We start from the raw sequence: 13,991 nt of genomic DNA, 5'->3' as shown, positions 1-13,991 counted from the left end.
ACACCAAAAATTCAGACACCAGGAGTTCGATTCTAAGAAGAAAAGAGTTAGCCATACATACCTCAATTGCGCTTCTTTAGACTCTACAATTATCCGGAACCCTTAGCAACCTCAATCTATTTTAGCAATATACAAATTGAACCCAAAATTAGGAAAATGTTCGTAGTTCTAGTTCACTTTTTATTTTTCCCACTCTTTATCACATGCATGCAAGATGAACCACTCTCATACCCATGAAGTATTACCCTAGTACCCCATTATAGCTATGTTTGAAATTAAGAGCTGAGATGATGAAATATTACCTTTTTGGATGAAGAATTTCGTGCTCTACTTGAGTATTTCCAAGCTTTGAGTGATGGTTGAAGATTTATTGATGAAAATTAGGCCCTCTCTCTAGAACCCTCTCTCTCTCACACACTAGAAATATGAGAAATGAGCTTCAAAATGGACTAAAGGGGTGTTTTAACGGAATGGAGGTCGGGTTTTTAAATTAAGGAAATGGGTGCCCCGACACAGGTCTGTGGTCGCATATTGGGTCTGGTTTTTAAATTAAGAAAATGGGTGCCCCGACACAGGTCTGCGGTCGCATATGCCACCGCATAATGGTTATGTGGTCCGCAAAGTGACCGCAGAAATGGCCCTCAGGGGCCTGAACTTACGGCCCAGGTATACGACCAGTATGCGGTCCGCATACTCGTTCTGCGATCGTATAATACACCGCAAAACTCCCTCCGCAAAAACTCAAGAAGTATTATGCGATCGATATGTGGTCCGCATAGTAGTTATGAGGTCGCATAATCGACCGCAAAACTGACCTCAAATTGGCCAACATACTGCTTCACTCGGCGGCCATTATGCGGTCCGCAAAGTGATTATGCGGCCGAATAATGGGCCGCAGAAATGCGTCCTTCTGCAAAACATTTTCCTCAAGTCTGTGGGGTACTCTTTAATCCAAAAAGTCCGAACCGAGGCTCGCAAGCTTGCCGTAAAGAATTTCTACTATAATAACGTAGGAATCTATCTTAGCACCACGAAACCCCGAGTTTTTGGTTTACATTTTTACGGGTCCTTACACTTCGGATGTGCTAAAAGAAAATAAAAGTTCTCTAGAAATTGGTGGTTGACTCGAGGACGAGCAACGTTTAAGTATGGGGTGGTGATGTGATGCCAAAATGCTTTACTTTTAGCACATTACTCACCATATATTTTATTGGTCTAATGAGTTATTGTGCGATATTTGAGCTACATTGTGTTGTTTTATGTGTAGGAACATTGGAAGGAATCATCGAAAGAAAATTGCACAAAAAGAGGACAAAAATACAAGAAAAGAGCACAAAAGCATCAAGTATCTAAATCGTGCTACAGACCAGGCTTTGCAAGGTCTATAGCCAAGTTGACCGTGCTATAGACCAGGATTTGCGAGGTCTATATCCCGGTCGACCGCGCTATAGACCAGGCTTCGCGAGGTTTATAGCTAGGTCGACCGCGCTATAGGCCAGGCTTCGCGAGGTCTATAGCACGGTAATTAAAGGTCGCGGGTTAAAAGACCCAAACCCGAAATTGGACCGGGGGATTGACATAAATATTCCCCAAATGGGTTATTCTAGGGTTGGACATGATTTTCGAGAAGAAATAGGCTGCCAAGCGCCGTGGAGCAAGAATTAAATGAGTTTTCCCTTCCTTCATTACATTGAAATCCTAACGTTTGTGGTCTTGTGTGTTATAGGTGTGTGCCTAGAAACTCTTCAAGAACTGGTAAATTGTTTGAAGCATTACCGGATACTGAGAAAACTTTCAAGGCATTAAATCATGCAAACAAGAAAGACAAACAACATCATCACCCAAGAGAACAAATTGAACCAGGCATGGGTGACGCTTTGGATAATCAAAACAATCGAACCAATGTGAATGACCCGAATAATCAGGGTTGGCACCTCTTGTACCAGAAGCAGCTTTGTATGATTGGGCATGATCCACTTCTGAAAATTTGGCAACTGCAATTGCAGTCCTTCAGATAAAAGCGGAGTCATTTCAAATCACAAACAACATGCTACATCTGCTGCAAAACAAGGGACTTTTCTCCGGGTCTTACAATGAAGATCCACAGCAGCATCTGAAAAATTTTCTGTCAATTTGTGTCACGCAAAGGAAACCAAATGTGACACTAGAAGCAATAAAAACTTTTGTTGTTTCCATTCTCAGTTACAGGAGAAGTCCAAACTTGGCTTAATTCGCTCCCCATAAATTCCATCACAACTTGGGAGGAATTAGTCAAGCAGTTTTTGAATAAGTTCTACCCACCCAATAAGACTGCCAAGCAGGTTGATGAGATATTGAGCTTCAGGCAGAAACCAGGTGAAACATTACAAGAAACATGGGAGAGATTCAAAGGTATGTTGGTTAAATATATAAATCATGGCATTCCAGATCAGATGTTGGGACAACGATTTTAAATGGGATTGGCGGACAGCTTGAAGGCCAATGTTGATGCTTCAGCAGGTGGAGCATTTTTAAGCAAGTAATTTAGAGAGTGTAAGGTCCTTCTAGATAAAATGGCTCAAAACTCAGGATGGATGACAAGAGATTCCACAATCACCCTTATAGTTCACTCAGTAGCATTAGACCCGAACAATTCCATAGCCGAAAATATGGCCACTGATGACGCAAATGAGTATCCTCACCAAGGATATTGATTAATTAGGCCAGAAGCAGGTAAACATAGTTGACACGACTAATGGGGGATTATGTACACCATGCATTAACCAACCATACGTGTGTATGTGGAGTGGTAAAAGTGACAACCAGAACTATCAACAGAACATGAACTGTGTGGGAAGCTATGGAGCACAGAGACAAGGTGCTCAGAATTGGGGGCATCCAAATCTGCAGTATAGACCTGCACAACAACAGTCCAATAATACCAACAATCCTGGAGCTATGCGACCACAGGGTCAACTAACAAAATCAGCAACTAACTTATCAACAACCTCAACAACAGCAAATAGTGAGGCAGGATGATGGGTTATCTGAAATTAAAGGAATGTTGCAACAACTCATTGGGGCCTGCGGGAAAAGGAAGAAAAGGTCAACCAAATGAAAGAAAATGTAGTGTCACACGATTCGGCTATCAAGTCCATTGAGATTCAACTAAGTCAATTATCCATGGCCCTTAACAATCGTCCTCAAGGGACGTTACCTGCGGACACACATGTCAATCCAAAAGAGCAGGGCCTGAAGCCCCTTATGGCGGTGAGCTTGAGAAATGGTAGAGATCTTGATTTAGAGCAAGAAATTGCTCGTGAGAGCCGGTCAACTGAAACACATGTGTCAGTGCCAATTGAGTTAGATGAGTCAACCAGGCTAACATAAGTAAGGGTACAACCAACCCACGAGGAAATAAACAAGGAAAAAGACGTTGCGGAGAAGACTGAGAAAATGCAAGAGAAGGTTTTAGAAAAAGTGCTTGAGCAGGATCTAACTCAAGCCACAGAAAAGAAGAGACCTTAAGCACCCTTCCCGTAGAGGTTGGCCAAATATCAGAAGGATGAACAGTACAAAAATTTCATGGAAATGCTAAAGCAAATTCAGGTAAACATTCCTCTAATTGATGCTTTGAGGGAGATGCCCAGTTATGCAAAAATAATGAAGGACTTGATGTCTCATAAGTTTTCCTTCCACGACTTGAAAACTATAAAATTGACACATACTAGTAGTGTTTTTGTGTCAAGACCTATAGCTGAGAAGTTATCCGACCCTGGAAGCTTCATAATTCCATGCACCATAGGTAGCTATGCATTTGCTAAAGCATTGTGTGATTTGGGAGCAATTATAAATCTGATGTCATTATCTATCTATAAAACGTTAGGCATTGGAAGATCAAGGCCCATATCCATGAAACTGCAACTAGCTGACCGAACAGTGAAAAGGCCATCAAGTATACTTGACGATGTACTTGTGCAAGTTGAAAAATTTGTGTTTCAAGCATATTGTATCATTCTGGACTGTAAGGTTGATGAGGAGATTCCCATAATTTTTGGAAGGCCGTTCTTGGCCACGGGGAGAGCTCTGATTGATTGTGAAATGGGGGAGCTGAAGATAAGGCTGAATAATGAAGAAATAACATTTAATGTGCAAACGTCTATGCGGTGACCCAGTGAGTTTGCAAATTGCTCTTTGTTAAACATGGTGGATGTAATTATGGAGCAAGATGATGAGGCACTTAATGCAAAATACCCTTTAACAGCCTGCCTTATGAACTTGAAAGAAGTAAATGGTGAGGACTTGGCGGAATGGTTATTGGCTCTTCAAGGGCAAGGGTACTGGAAATGAGAGCTCGAATTCGAGCCTTTACACTTGGAAGAAAGAAATAACCCTCTAGACAAGCCATCGATTGAAGCATCACCACAATGAGAGATGAAACCGCTACCATCGCACCTCAAGTATGATTTATTAGGACCTAATTCAACTTTACTTGTTATTATCTCATCTGGTTTGTTAGATGTGCAGGTCGAACAACTTTTGCAGGTGTTGAAAGAGTGCAAGAATGCAATTGGTTGGACCATTGCAGATATTAAGGGTATCAGTCCTGCCTTCTGCATGCATAAAATTCTACTGGAAGATGGGCACAAACCTTCCAGAGAATATCAAAGAAGGTTGAACCCTAACATGAAGGAAGTTGTAAAGAAGTAAGTGATCAATTGGTTAGATGCGGGAATTATTTTTCCGTTTGGGGATCCGAGCCTTGAATTAGCTTCGTTATGTCATTTATGACTCGTGTGCAAAATTTGAAATTATTCCGGATTAATTTGATACGTTTCGACACAAGATATAGAATTTGGAGATTTGGAAATTTATAAGTTTGATTCGAGGCACAAATCATGATTTTGATGTTGTTTGACATGGTTTAAGGTTTTAACTAAGTTAGTATTGTATTCTAGGATGTGTTTGTATGATTGGACGGGGTCCCGGGAGCCTCAAGTGCGAATCGGATTGAAAACGGATCGAGTTTGGACTTAGGAGCAGTGCTGAGGTAGCTGAGATCTGGTGCAATCGCACCTGCATGGAAAAAGGGTCGCATGTGTGAGACAGCAGAAGCGTCCCTGGTGTCGCAGAAGTAGTTGGGCTTAAGATTGGTTGGAGAAACAGGTGCGAGGAGTTTACCGCACATGCGGGTGTGCAGATGCGGGCGAAGGAAAAAGCATAGGTGGTTTGGGGTTGGAAGACCGTAGGTGGGGGTGTTGTGGTGCACCTGCGGAGCCGCAGGTGCGGCCGTATGCGTGCATGTGCGGAAGACTGCTCGATCTTGGGAGTCCGCAGATACAGGGGAATTTCAGCAGAAACAGATGCGTATCTGCGATTGAGGGCCCACAGAAGTGAAAAGCTGGCACCTTGGGGGAAGCCGCAGCTGCGAGGTGGCTTCCGTAGAAGCGGGTACTATTCTGCAAGTGCGCAAGGTCGTTGGGCAGTGTGTTCTTTTAAGAACGGGATTTGGCCATTTTCTTTCATTCTCTCTTGGTTTTGGGAGATTTTTGAGTGTTTCAAGTGGAGGTTTTCATCATCTATGGCAAGGTAAGTGACTCCCACCTATTACAAGTTAAATACATGGTTTGTATATGGATTTAAACATGGAAATTTAGTAGGAATTTGGGATTTTTGGTAGAAAACCTAGAATTTGGTATTTTTAGATTTTGACCACGAAATTGGACATTGAATTAGGAATAAATTATATATTTGAGTTCGTGGTGTTGTGGGTAAGATTTATCTTCAAACAATTTTTGAATCCGGGCATATGGGCTCGAGGGTTGGATTTATCGACTTTTCGAGCGGAGTTGGGAATTATTTAAATTGATTAATTATGGGTATTAGAGTATATTTTGATTGGTTTGCATATTGTTTGACTAGTTTTGGAGTGACGGGCATCCGTTTAAGGTGTTAGAGTGGTGTTGGAGCCGATTATGGAATTTCGGAGCGAGGTAAGTCTCTTGTCTAACCTTGTGAGGAGGAAACCTACGCCCTAGGTGATATTTATTGTTATGTGAAACTAGTTGTGGGTGTTACGTGCGTACGAGGTGACGAGAGTCCGTACGTAGCTTTAGCATGTTTATGTCCGGACAGACTTAGTTATTTATCATGTAATATTTGAATTCTTTGAACTCATTCTGCTCACTTAATTAGTTGAAGTTATAATTGAAATTGATTTAGAAACAAATATATATGTACACTAGGCCAAGCCTTAACACTTTGAATTGTGGGCGAGTTATTTGAGAAATGGTAAAGATCATATTCATTTTATGCTCATGTGCTGTATTGTAAATACGTGTCTCATAATTCGGTAAATTCCTTCCTTTTCTTATGGAGCGGGCTGAACGCCTCGAAAGTATATAGATGCATCTATGATTCGTGACGCACGATCCTCGGTAGTGTACACATTATTCTGGATCGGGCCGAACGACCTCGGCAGAATCGTGCGTTATATCGCTAGTAATCCGAATATTCACAAGATAAACCTTCCCACTGATGACCAGTATTTTATATGATATTCATTATTTATTTAATATTAGCACTCTACATTTTCGGAGCTGGTAAGATAGAATACAAGACTGAGAAATGCATACCTTCAGAAGATTATGTAACTTACAGATTTATCCCATTATTGTTGTGTGCTTTATATCTTCTTATGATTTATCATATTATTTATTTGGACCTCTAGTAAGTGTCGATGTCGACCCCTCGTCACTACTTCTCCAGGGTTAGGCTAGATACTTACTGGGTACGCATTGAATTACGTACTCATGTTGCACTTCTGCACTAAATGTGCAAGATCTGACAGGTCATTTGTTGATCATCTTGGTGCGTAGGCGCACCTGTTGAGGAGACTTCATGTGAGCTACATTCGAGGCTACACATTGCAGCTACCGAGTCTTCATCGTACTATGTATTTTGTCCTGTCTATTTACATTATGGACAAATGTTGTATTATTATTATTGTACTCATTAGAAAAATGCTCATGTACTTGTGACATCGGGTTTTTGGGGTTCCTACGGGTGTTCATTATTGTAGTTCACGTAATATTATCATTTTACCCTTTAAATTCTATTTTATTTTATGTAACTAATGGAAATTTTGATTTTAAAAGTAATAAGAATGAGTAATTAAGTTGATAAATCACCGTTGGCTTGCCTGACGGCGGTGTTAGGTGCCACCATGACCTATAATGGATTTTGGGTCATGACAACTTAGTATCAGAACATTAGGTTCACTTGGGTCTCACGGGTGATAAACAAGTCTAGTAGAGTCTTGCGGATCAATACGGAGACGGCTTTACTTATCTTAAAGAGGCTACAGGGCTGTTAGGAGCACTTCCTTTCTTGATTTCCTCATTGTGCAGTTTGATTCCATTGAGTGTTGTGCCTTTATTACCTTCCTACTTATTCTTATATCATGTTGAGCGCTCGTGTCAATTGGGCGTCGAGTAGTTGTATTGGTACTGCAGACGTGGTGTAGGATGTTCTTCCTTGCGTGTTCGGGCAGGCAATTATCGTCGCATTGCAGGAGGATATTCTGTCATTTTAGCTTAGTAGTTGTATTTTCGATAGTTTTGAGGCTATGTATAGATTGCTATGATCTGCATGCGTCATTATCGCACAATATTGATGTAATGGTGGGGTGCTCATTTATGTGTTGAGGCAGTGAATGGCTCAAAAGGAGGATTCCTCAGTGTACGATTTAGAGGTTCAACATTTAATTCTAGCGGAATTACTAGCAGGTCAAGTATGAAAAGTAGTGGTCGAGAAGTTGCTTAAAGGAGATGGTTTAACCGAAGTAAGAATGGCAGATTAGCATATGGATTCTGTGGCAGGATAGCCGCGTGCCTTGAAAATATTTAGAGCGGTTTGGGAATCATGATCGAAAGTGATTTGGTCTGCGGATTTTATTTGGGATGGTGGTTACTCTATCGAGGAAGATTGTATATGGCAGGAAGGAGTTTGGTTGAAAAAAAGAGGGGTGTGAATATTTCATTATCGCTACGGATGCAACATAGCTTCAATTTTGGAAGGTATTGTTAAACTTTCAGTTAATGTCAACGGGGAAGGAACAAACTTGTACAGCTGGTGGACGATCACGGGCTCAGGAGGATTTACTGAACTCGTGGTAGTTGTACTCGATGCAGCATCGTTGGAAGATGTCAGCATGGAATACCACAGGTGGGTTATCTCCTGTGGACATGTCAGCGGTTGTGTGATTTTGATAAAGTTTCTACGAAGAGTTCTACTTACTATGAAGCGAAAAGTCGAGTATATGATTTTGGCTGATAATTTGGGATGTTCATGAAAAGTTTAATAAGAAACTACAAGAAATTTGGCGGGTTGTCGATGCAAGATCATGGTAATTGAGATGGAGAAATCGTTGTGGATTCTAGGTTTATATAATTGTAGCTTAAAGCTAAGTGGGGTAGCCCCACCGTCTACGATTGGATCGCGTGGTTGTCTGCTTGTGCAGCTTCTGGTTATTGGTGCATTAGTGGATTATTTATGACTAATAAAAGGAAACATCAGGGGTAATTCAGCAAAGAACTCAATAGATGTGTGCTATATTTGGCTTTATCGGTCATGTTCAAGCTTTTGGGAAGACTTGGAGTTTATTCTTCTTATGGGTGTAATGTACAAGGAAAGGAATTCAGCTGGTTGTTGCTTCGAGAGGGTGTTCATCTGCTAGCATAGCGTTGGAGTTTGATTATATTCGGGCCCAGGTCAGACTAGGTGACTCTCGACAACAGTCCTAGTGGGTTCAAGAATTTAAGTGCAGTGCCTAAGAATTTCGGGTCCGTTGTGTGGTTAAGGACCAAGTTTTCGCAGTGGATTGCGAACAAAACTTGGAATGTTCTATGTCATCATCAGGTATGCGGTACAGTATTGGAGTAAAGAAAGAATTAGCTTCAGATGCAGGAAAGGTCTTGCAAAATGGGTGTACCAATTGGAGATGCTATTGTGCACTTGAGAAGGGTATGAGATGGTTCGTCGGTATCGAGACAACGTGGTCTCACGATTCGGGTCACTCGGGATGAGTGCGGATTGGGTTCGTATGTTTTGAATTGAGGTATTATTATTTCTTAGGCAAGTCTAGAGTAAACTGAAAGAAGTTGGGTCAGTTAGTAATGGCTGAATCAGCATTATTGTGGCAATGATAAGTTCCTTAGGCGTGTGAAGTTATACATGTGGTTTGTGGATGTACGTGTGGGCTTGACAGCCATTGTAACTTGATTGATTTGGCAGGTATTTGATTCAAATGGCCATGTTATGTAAAAGGATTCCGGAAGAGTCATGGCGGTCTAGATCATGACTCGAGGTTTGTATTTTCTGCAGTTTGGGAATTTAGTTGTGTGTTGCATTGGTTCTTCTAAAATGAGTTAAGTGAAAGGTTTCTAGCCAATGAAGTGTTCATTCTATTAGTATTTCAAGGGTTATGATGAATTCTTTTACTCTACTGTAGCGGCATGATGGGTGCAGTGAGCGGCATGTGAATTGAAAGTTGAGGATAAAGGTTGCGGTTCGGTATGACAAGAATGTCATGAGCTCGGATGAGCAGGGAAAAATTTAGATGTTCAGAGTAAGCTGGAATTTTCTTTAGTGTCACCTGAGAACATTTCTGTGTAAGAGGCCTTGTATATCGATCTATGGATTCTTGATTTGCTTTATAGAATTAGTACGGTCGGTGGTATGGAGGAGCAGATTTTGCTACCTGGTGCGAAAGGTCGTGGGAACGTGCCCCACGAGAAGATTGTATTAGTGTGGCATGTTAGTCATTTGATTGTTAATGATTAAAAACAAGTATGGAGGTTATGGTAATATCGCAAATGCGAGAGTATATGCTTGAGAGGCGTCATATTCCTTAGGTTGTGGAGAATGTGAGTTTGTTTTGGATTTGATAGTTGTTCTTATGTGTAATGAATAAGTCCAATGTGGATATCTAGAAGTTTATTGACCCAGTATGGTATGATCAGAATCGGTGTGAGGTCCGTTGGTGGGTCTAATGTGAGTGTGTGCTCTACGTCAGGTTGGATGTGTTCGTTCGTCATAGCATTGCTTAAGGAGGAGGAGGAGGGCATGGGATGTTATTCCCGTCGTCATCTATTTCGTGTAATCTTTATTATGCCATATGGGTTGTGAGACGACTTGATTATTCGCACACGTGTTGAGGTCCCGTGTAGCTTGTGGTATTCGGTGAGTAGGATGGCTCTCGAGATGCAGGTCATTTATTGTACCTTAGTTGTGCTTGGGTTTCGTAGCGTATGGCTCTATCCTTCTCCCTATGATTTTTATTATACACTTGGCGAGTTTGTGGTCGATATTCAGGCATTTCGTAAGTATAAGCGTTACGGCTTGATGTGTGTGTTTGCTTCTTGATTGTTATGTGTGGATCAGGTGGCACGCCACCATGGGCATGTTATGTAGATCGAGTTTCATGTCGCAACAATGTCATATCGGATCGGGTCGCACGCCGCAACATCGAGATGTTGAGCATAGTTCCTTACACTCATTTTGTCTGTCATGTTTTTCATCCCTGAGGTAGGTTCACAACATCTTTTCAGCCATTTTATTCGTTACCAGGCTGGGTGGTTTTCTGTCAGTGTCCGGTCTTCCTTATGAGTTATATTCGAGTGGTAGCTTGTTGGCATTTTGATGGTGCTGTAAAAGGTCTTTGATGGTGTTTGAGGTGGCTTATTACCCAAGCAGCTTGTACTGGGCGATTCGATATTATTGGAACTGAGATCATTGCGATCAGAGTCATGTAGGGTATATTAAAGAGTAAATATCGTCATTCAGTTCAGAACAAGGTAATGGTTCTTGTCAGGAGGAGAAAATTCATGATTTGTTGATTCGGCAGGTGGTTATTAGTTTCTACACATCTCCTCTATTGTGGCAGTATTTCGTGAGTTGGTACAAGACTTATATGCGACATGAGGCGTATTGCGGGCATCAGTTTTGTGAAATTCCAGCTATTGTGGTCAGAGGATGTTATTTTGGGCAACCGATTTATGCGGTACTTGGTGTGATTTCAGCATAGGTGCATGTTCAAGTTTTGGTACAGTGTGTGGTGATTGGTACGGTGTTCGTATGTTAGAGTCAGGTCTTGTAGAGAAATTCAGAGGTTGGGATTTGGTTCTAAAGCTTATTGACCAAATAAAAGGGAGGATCTTCAGTCTGAATCGAGCTAATTTGTTCAATTGGATTGTGGTGGAACGGGTAGGTGCACGAGGTGTTAAACAGTGATTTTGGACAACTTCGGAGCAGTCCCTAGCACATTCGAGGACGAACGTATGTTTAAGTAGGAAAATATGTAACGACCCGACCGGTCGTTTTGAGCTCTAGCACGTTGTTCGACGGTTTGAGGCCTTGATTAGCTTCACTTCAGGTATTATGACTTGTACGTGTGGTCGGAATTGAATTTCGGGAAGTTCAGGATTGATTTGGAAAGAAAATTCTAATTTCGGAAGCTTTACGTTGGAAGAATTGACTAAGCTTTGACTTTTGAGTAAACGACATCAGAATCGGGATTTGTAGGTTCCAATTGGTTTGTATGATGATTTTGGACTTGGGCGTATGTTCGGGTTGAGTATCGGATCACCCGTGAGCATTTCAGCGCTCATTATGGAAGGTTGGCATTTAAAAGGTTTAAGAATTTCATAAGTTGGTTTGAAGTGGATTTTGATGTTATTGATGTCAGTTTAGGGTTTCGAGCCTTGGAATAGCTTCGTTATGTTATTTATGACTCGTGTGCGAAATTTGAAGTCATTCCGGATTGATTTGATAAGTTTTGACACAAGATATAGAATTTGGAGATTTGGAAATGTTTATGTTTGATTCGAGGCGCGATTCATGATTTTGATGTTGTTTGACGTAGTTTAAGGCTTCAACTAAGTTCGTATTGTATTTTGGGATGTGTTGGTATATTTGAAAGGAGACCTGGGTGCCTCAGATGCGAATCGGATTGAAAACAGATTGATTTTGGACTTGGGAGTAGTGCTGAGGTAGATGGGATCTGGTGACGTGGAAATGGTCGTAGGTGCGAGACTACAGAAGCGACCCTGGTGTCGCATAAGCGGTTGGGCTTAAGGTTGGTTGGAGATGCAAGTGCGAGGAGTTTACCGCACTTGCGGGCGAATGAGCACAGAAGCGGAGGTGGTCTGGGGTTGGAAGACTGCAAGTGCGGGTGTTGTGGCACACCTGTGGAGCCGCAGGTGCGGTCATATGCGCGCATGTGCAGAAGGCAGTTTGAGCTAGAGAGTCCGCAGATGCGGGGGGATTTCCGCAGAAGCAGATGCGCATCTATGATTGAGGGCCCGCAGAAGCGAAAAGCTGGCACCTTGGGGAAAGCCGCATCTGCGAGGTGGCTTCGTAGAAGCGGTTACTATTCCACAGGTGCAAAAGGTCGTTGGGTAGTATGTTCTTTTAAGAACGGGATTTGGCCGTTTAATTTCATTCTCTCTTGGTTTTGGGCGATTTTTGGAGAGCTTCATGTAATGACCCGGCCGGCCGTTTTGAGAGTTGTAGCCCGTTCCCCATTTCTCTGCTCATTTTGTGCTTTACTGTTGTTTTATGACTTATCGGATTAGTTGGTTCGGGTCCAGAGCGAATGCAGAGTGTGTTGAGACACTTAGTCTCTTAATTGAAAGGTTAAGTTGGAAAAGTTGACCGGATGTCGACTTATGTGTAAACGACCTCAGATTTTATTTTTGATGGTTTTGTTAGCTCCGTTGGGTGATTCTAGACTTAGGAGCATGTCCGGATTGAGATTTGGAGGTCCGGAGTAGAATTAGGATTGAAATGGCGAAAGTTGGAATTTTGGAAAATTCGACCGGGAGTGGACTTTTTGATATCGGGGTCAGATTAAATTTTTGGGAGTAGGAGTAGGTTCGTGGTGTCATTTATGACTTGTGTGCAAACTTTGAGGTCAATCATACGTGATTTGATAGATTTCAATGCCGTTTGTAGAATATGGAAATTTCAAAGTTCATTAGGCTTGAATCTGTGTGGAATTCGTGTTTTGATGTTGTTTGAGGTGATTTTTGGATTCAACTAAGTTCGCATGATGTTTTAAGACGTGTTGGTATGTTTGGTTGAGGTCCCAAAGGGCTCGAGTTGATTCCGGGTGGTTAACGGATCAAGGTTTGAAGTTGAAGAATTGCTGAAGGTTTGCAAATGTTGGTGTAATCGCACTTGCAGATTGGGAACCGCAGATGCGAGCTCGTAGAAGCGAGAAAAGGGGCCGCAGAAGCGGCCAAGAAGGATTTGGCAGAGGCTGCAGATGCGGAGTTTTCACCGCAGAAGAAGATTTGGGACCGCAGGTGCGGTTTGACTGGGCAGAACATATAAATATAAGGGCTCGTGATTTTCTTCATTTTCTAACATTTTGAGCTCGGATTTTGGAGGGTTTTGAGAGGAATTTCAAGGGGATTCTTGAGGTAAGTTCCTTGTGTTCATATTTCTTAAATAATCATGTTCCTCGCTGATTTTACACCTAGTTGGTATGTTTTTGAGGTGTAATTTGGGGGTTTGAGGCTAGGGGATTTGGAGAATTGATTTTGGGGATTTGAATGGCCATTTGGTGTCGGATTTTAATGAATTTGGTATGACTATACTCGTGAGTGAATAGGCTTTTGGGTTTTGTGACTTTTGTCGGATTTCGAGACATGGGCCCGGGAGCCGGATTTGAGCCAATTTCGGATTTTGACTTATAATTCGTATTTTACTTATGGAATTAATTCATTTAGCCTGTATTGTATTGCTTGTGGCTAGATTCGGGACGTTTGGAGGCCGATTCGCAAATGTATATTGGAGTAGAGTCTTGCTCGGATTGAGGTAAGTAATAGTTTTAAATCTGGTCCTGAGGGTTTGAAACCCCGGATTTTGGTGTTATGTGATTGTTTGGGAGGTGACGCATATTCTAGATGACGAGCATGTGTGCGTGCACCGTGGGAATTATGACTTGG

The 13,991-nt window shown here is 41.9% G+C and overlaps 1 protein-coding gene and 1 non-coding gene across 2 annotated transcripts; one reads left to right on the top strand and one right to left on the bottom strand.

Annotated features, from left to right (window-relative positions):
• Positions 1-2,315: 2,315 nt before the first annotated feature.
• Positions 2,316-2,422, bottom strand: LOC117277477 (small nucleolar RNA R71). The gene has a single exon (XR_011413398.1). It is a non-coding gene; the product is annotated as a small nucleolar RNA R71 (small nucleolar RNA).
• A 1,148-nt stretch (positions 2,423-3,570) lies between these two features.
• LOC104099289 (uncharacterized) lies at positions 3,571-4,149 on the top strand. Its single transcript, XM_009606234.2, has one exon. It carries the CDS (start codon positions 3,571-3,573, stop codon positions 4,147-4,149), a length of 579 nt encoding a protein of 192 aa, XP_009604529.2.
• The last annotated feature ends 9,842 nt before the right edge of the window (positions 4,150-13,991 follow it).

Source organism: Nicotiana tomentosiformis, chromosome 1, assembly GCF_000390325.3.
Source record: "Nicotiana tomentosiformis chromosome 1, ASM39032v3, whole genome shotgun sequence".
Classification (NCBI taxonomy): Eukaryota; Viridiplantae; Streptophyta; class Magnoliopsida; order Solanales; family Solanaceae; genus Nicotiana; species Nicotiana tomentosiformis.
The sequence above is the reverse complement of the archived record's forward strand: the minus strand, read 5'-3'. Positions and strand labels throughout refer to the sequence as shown.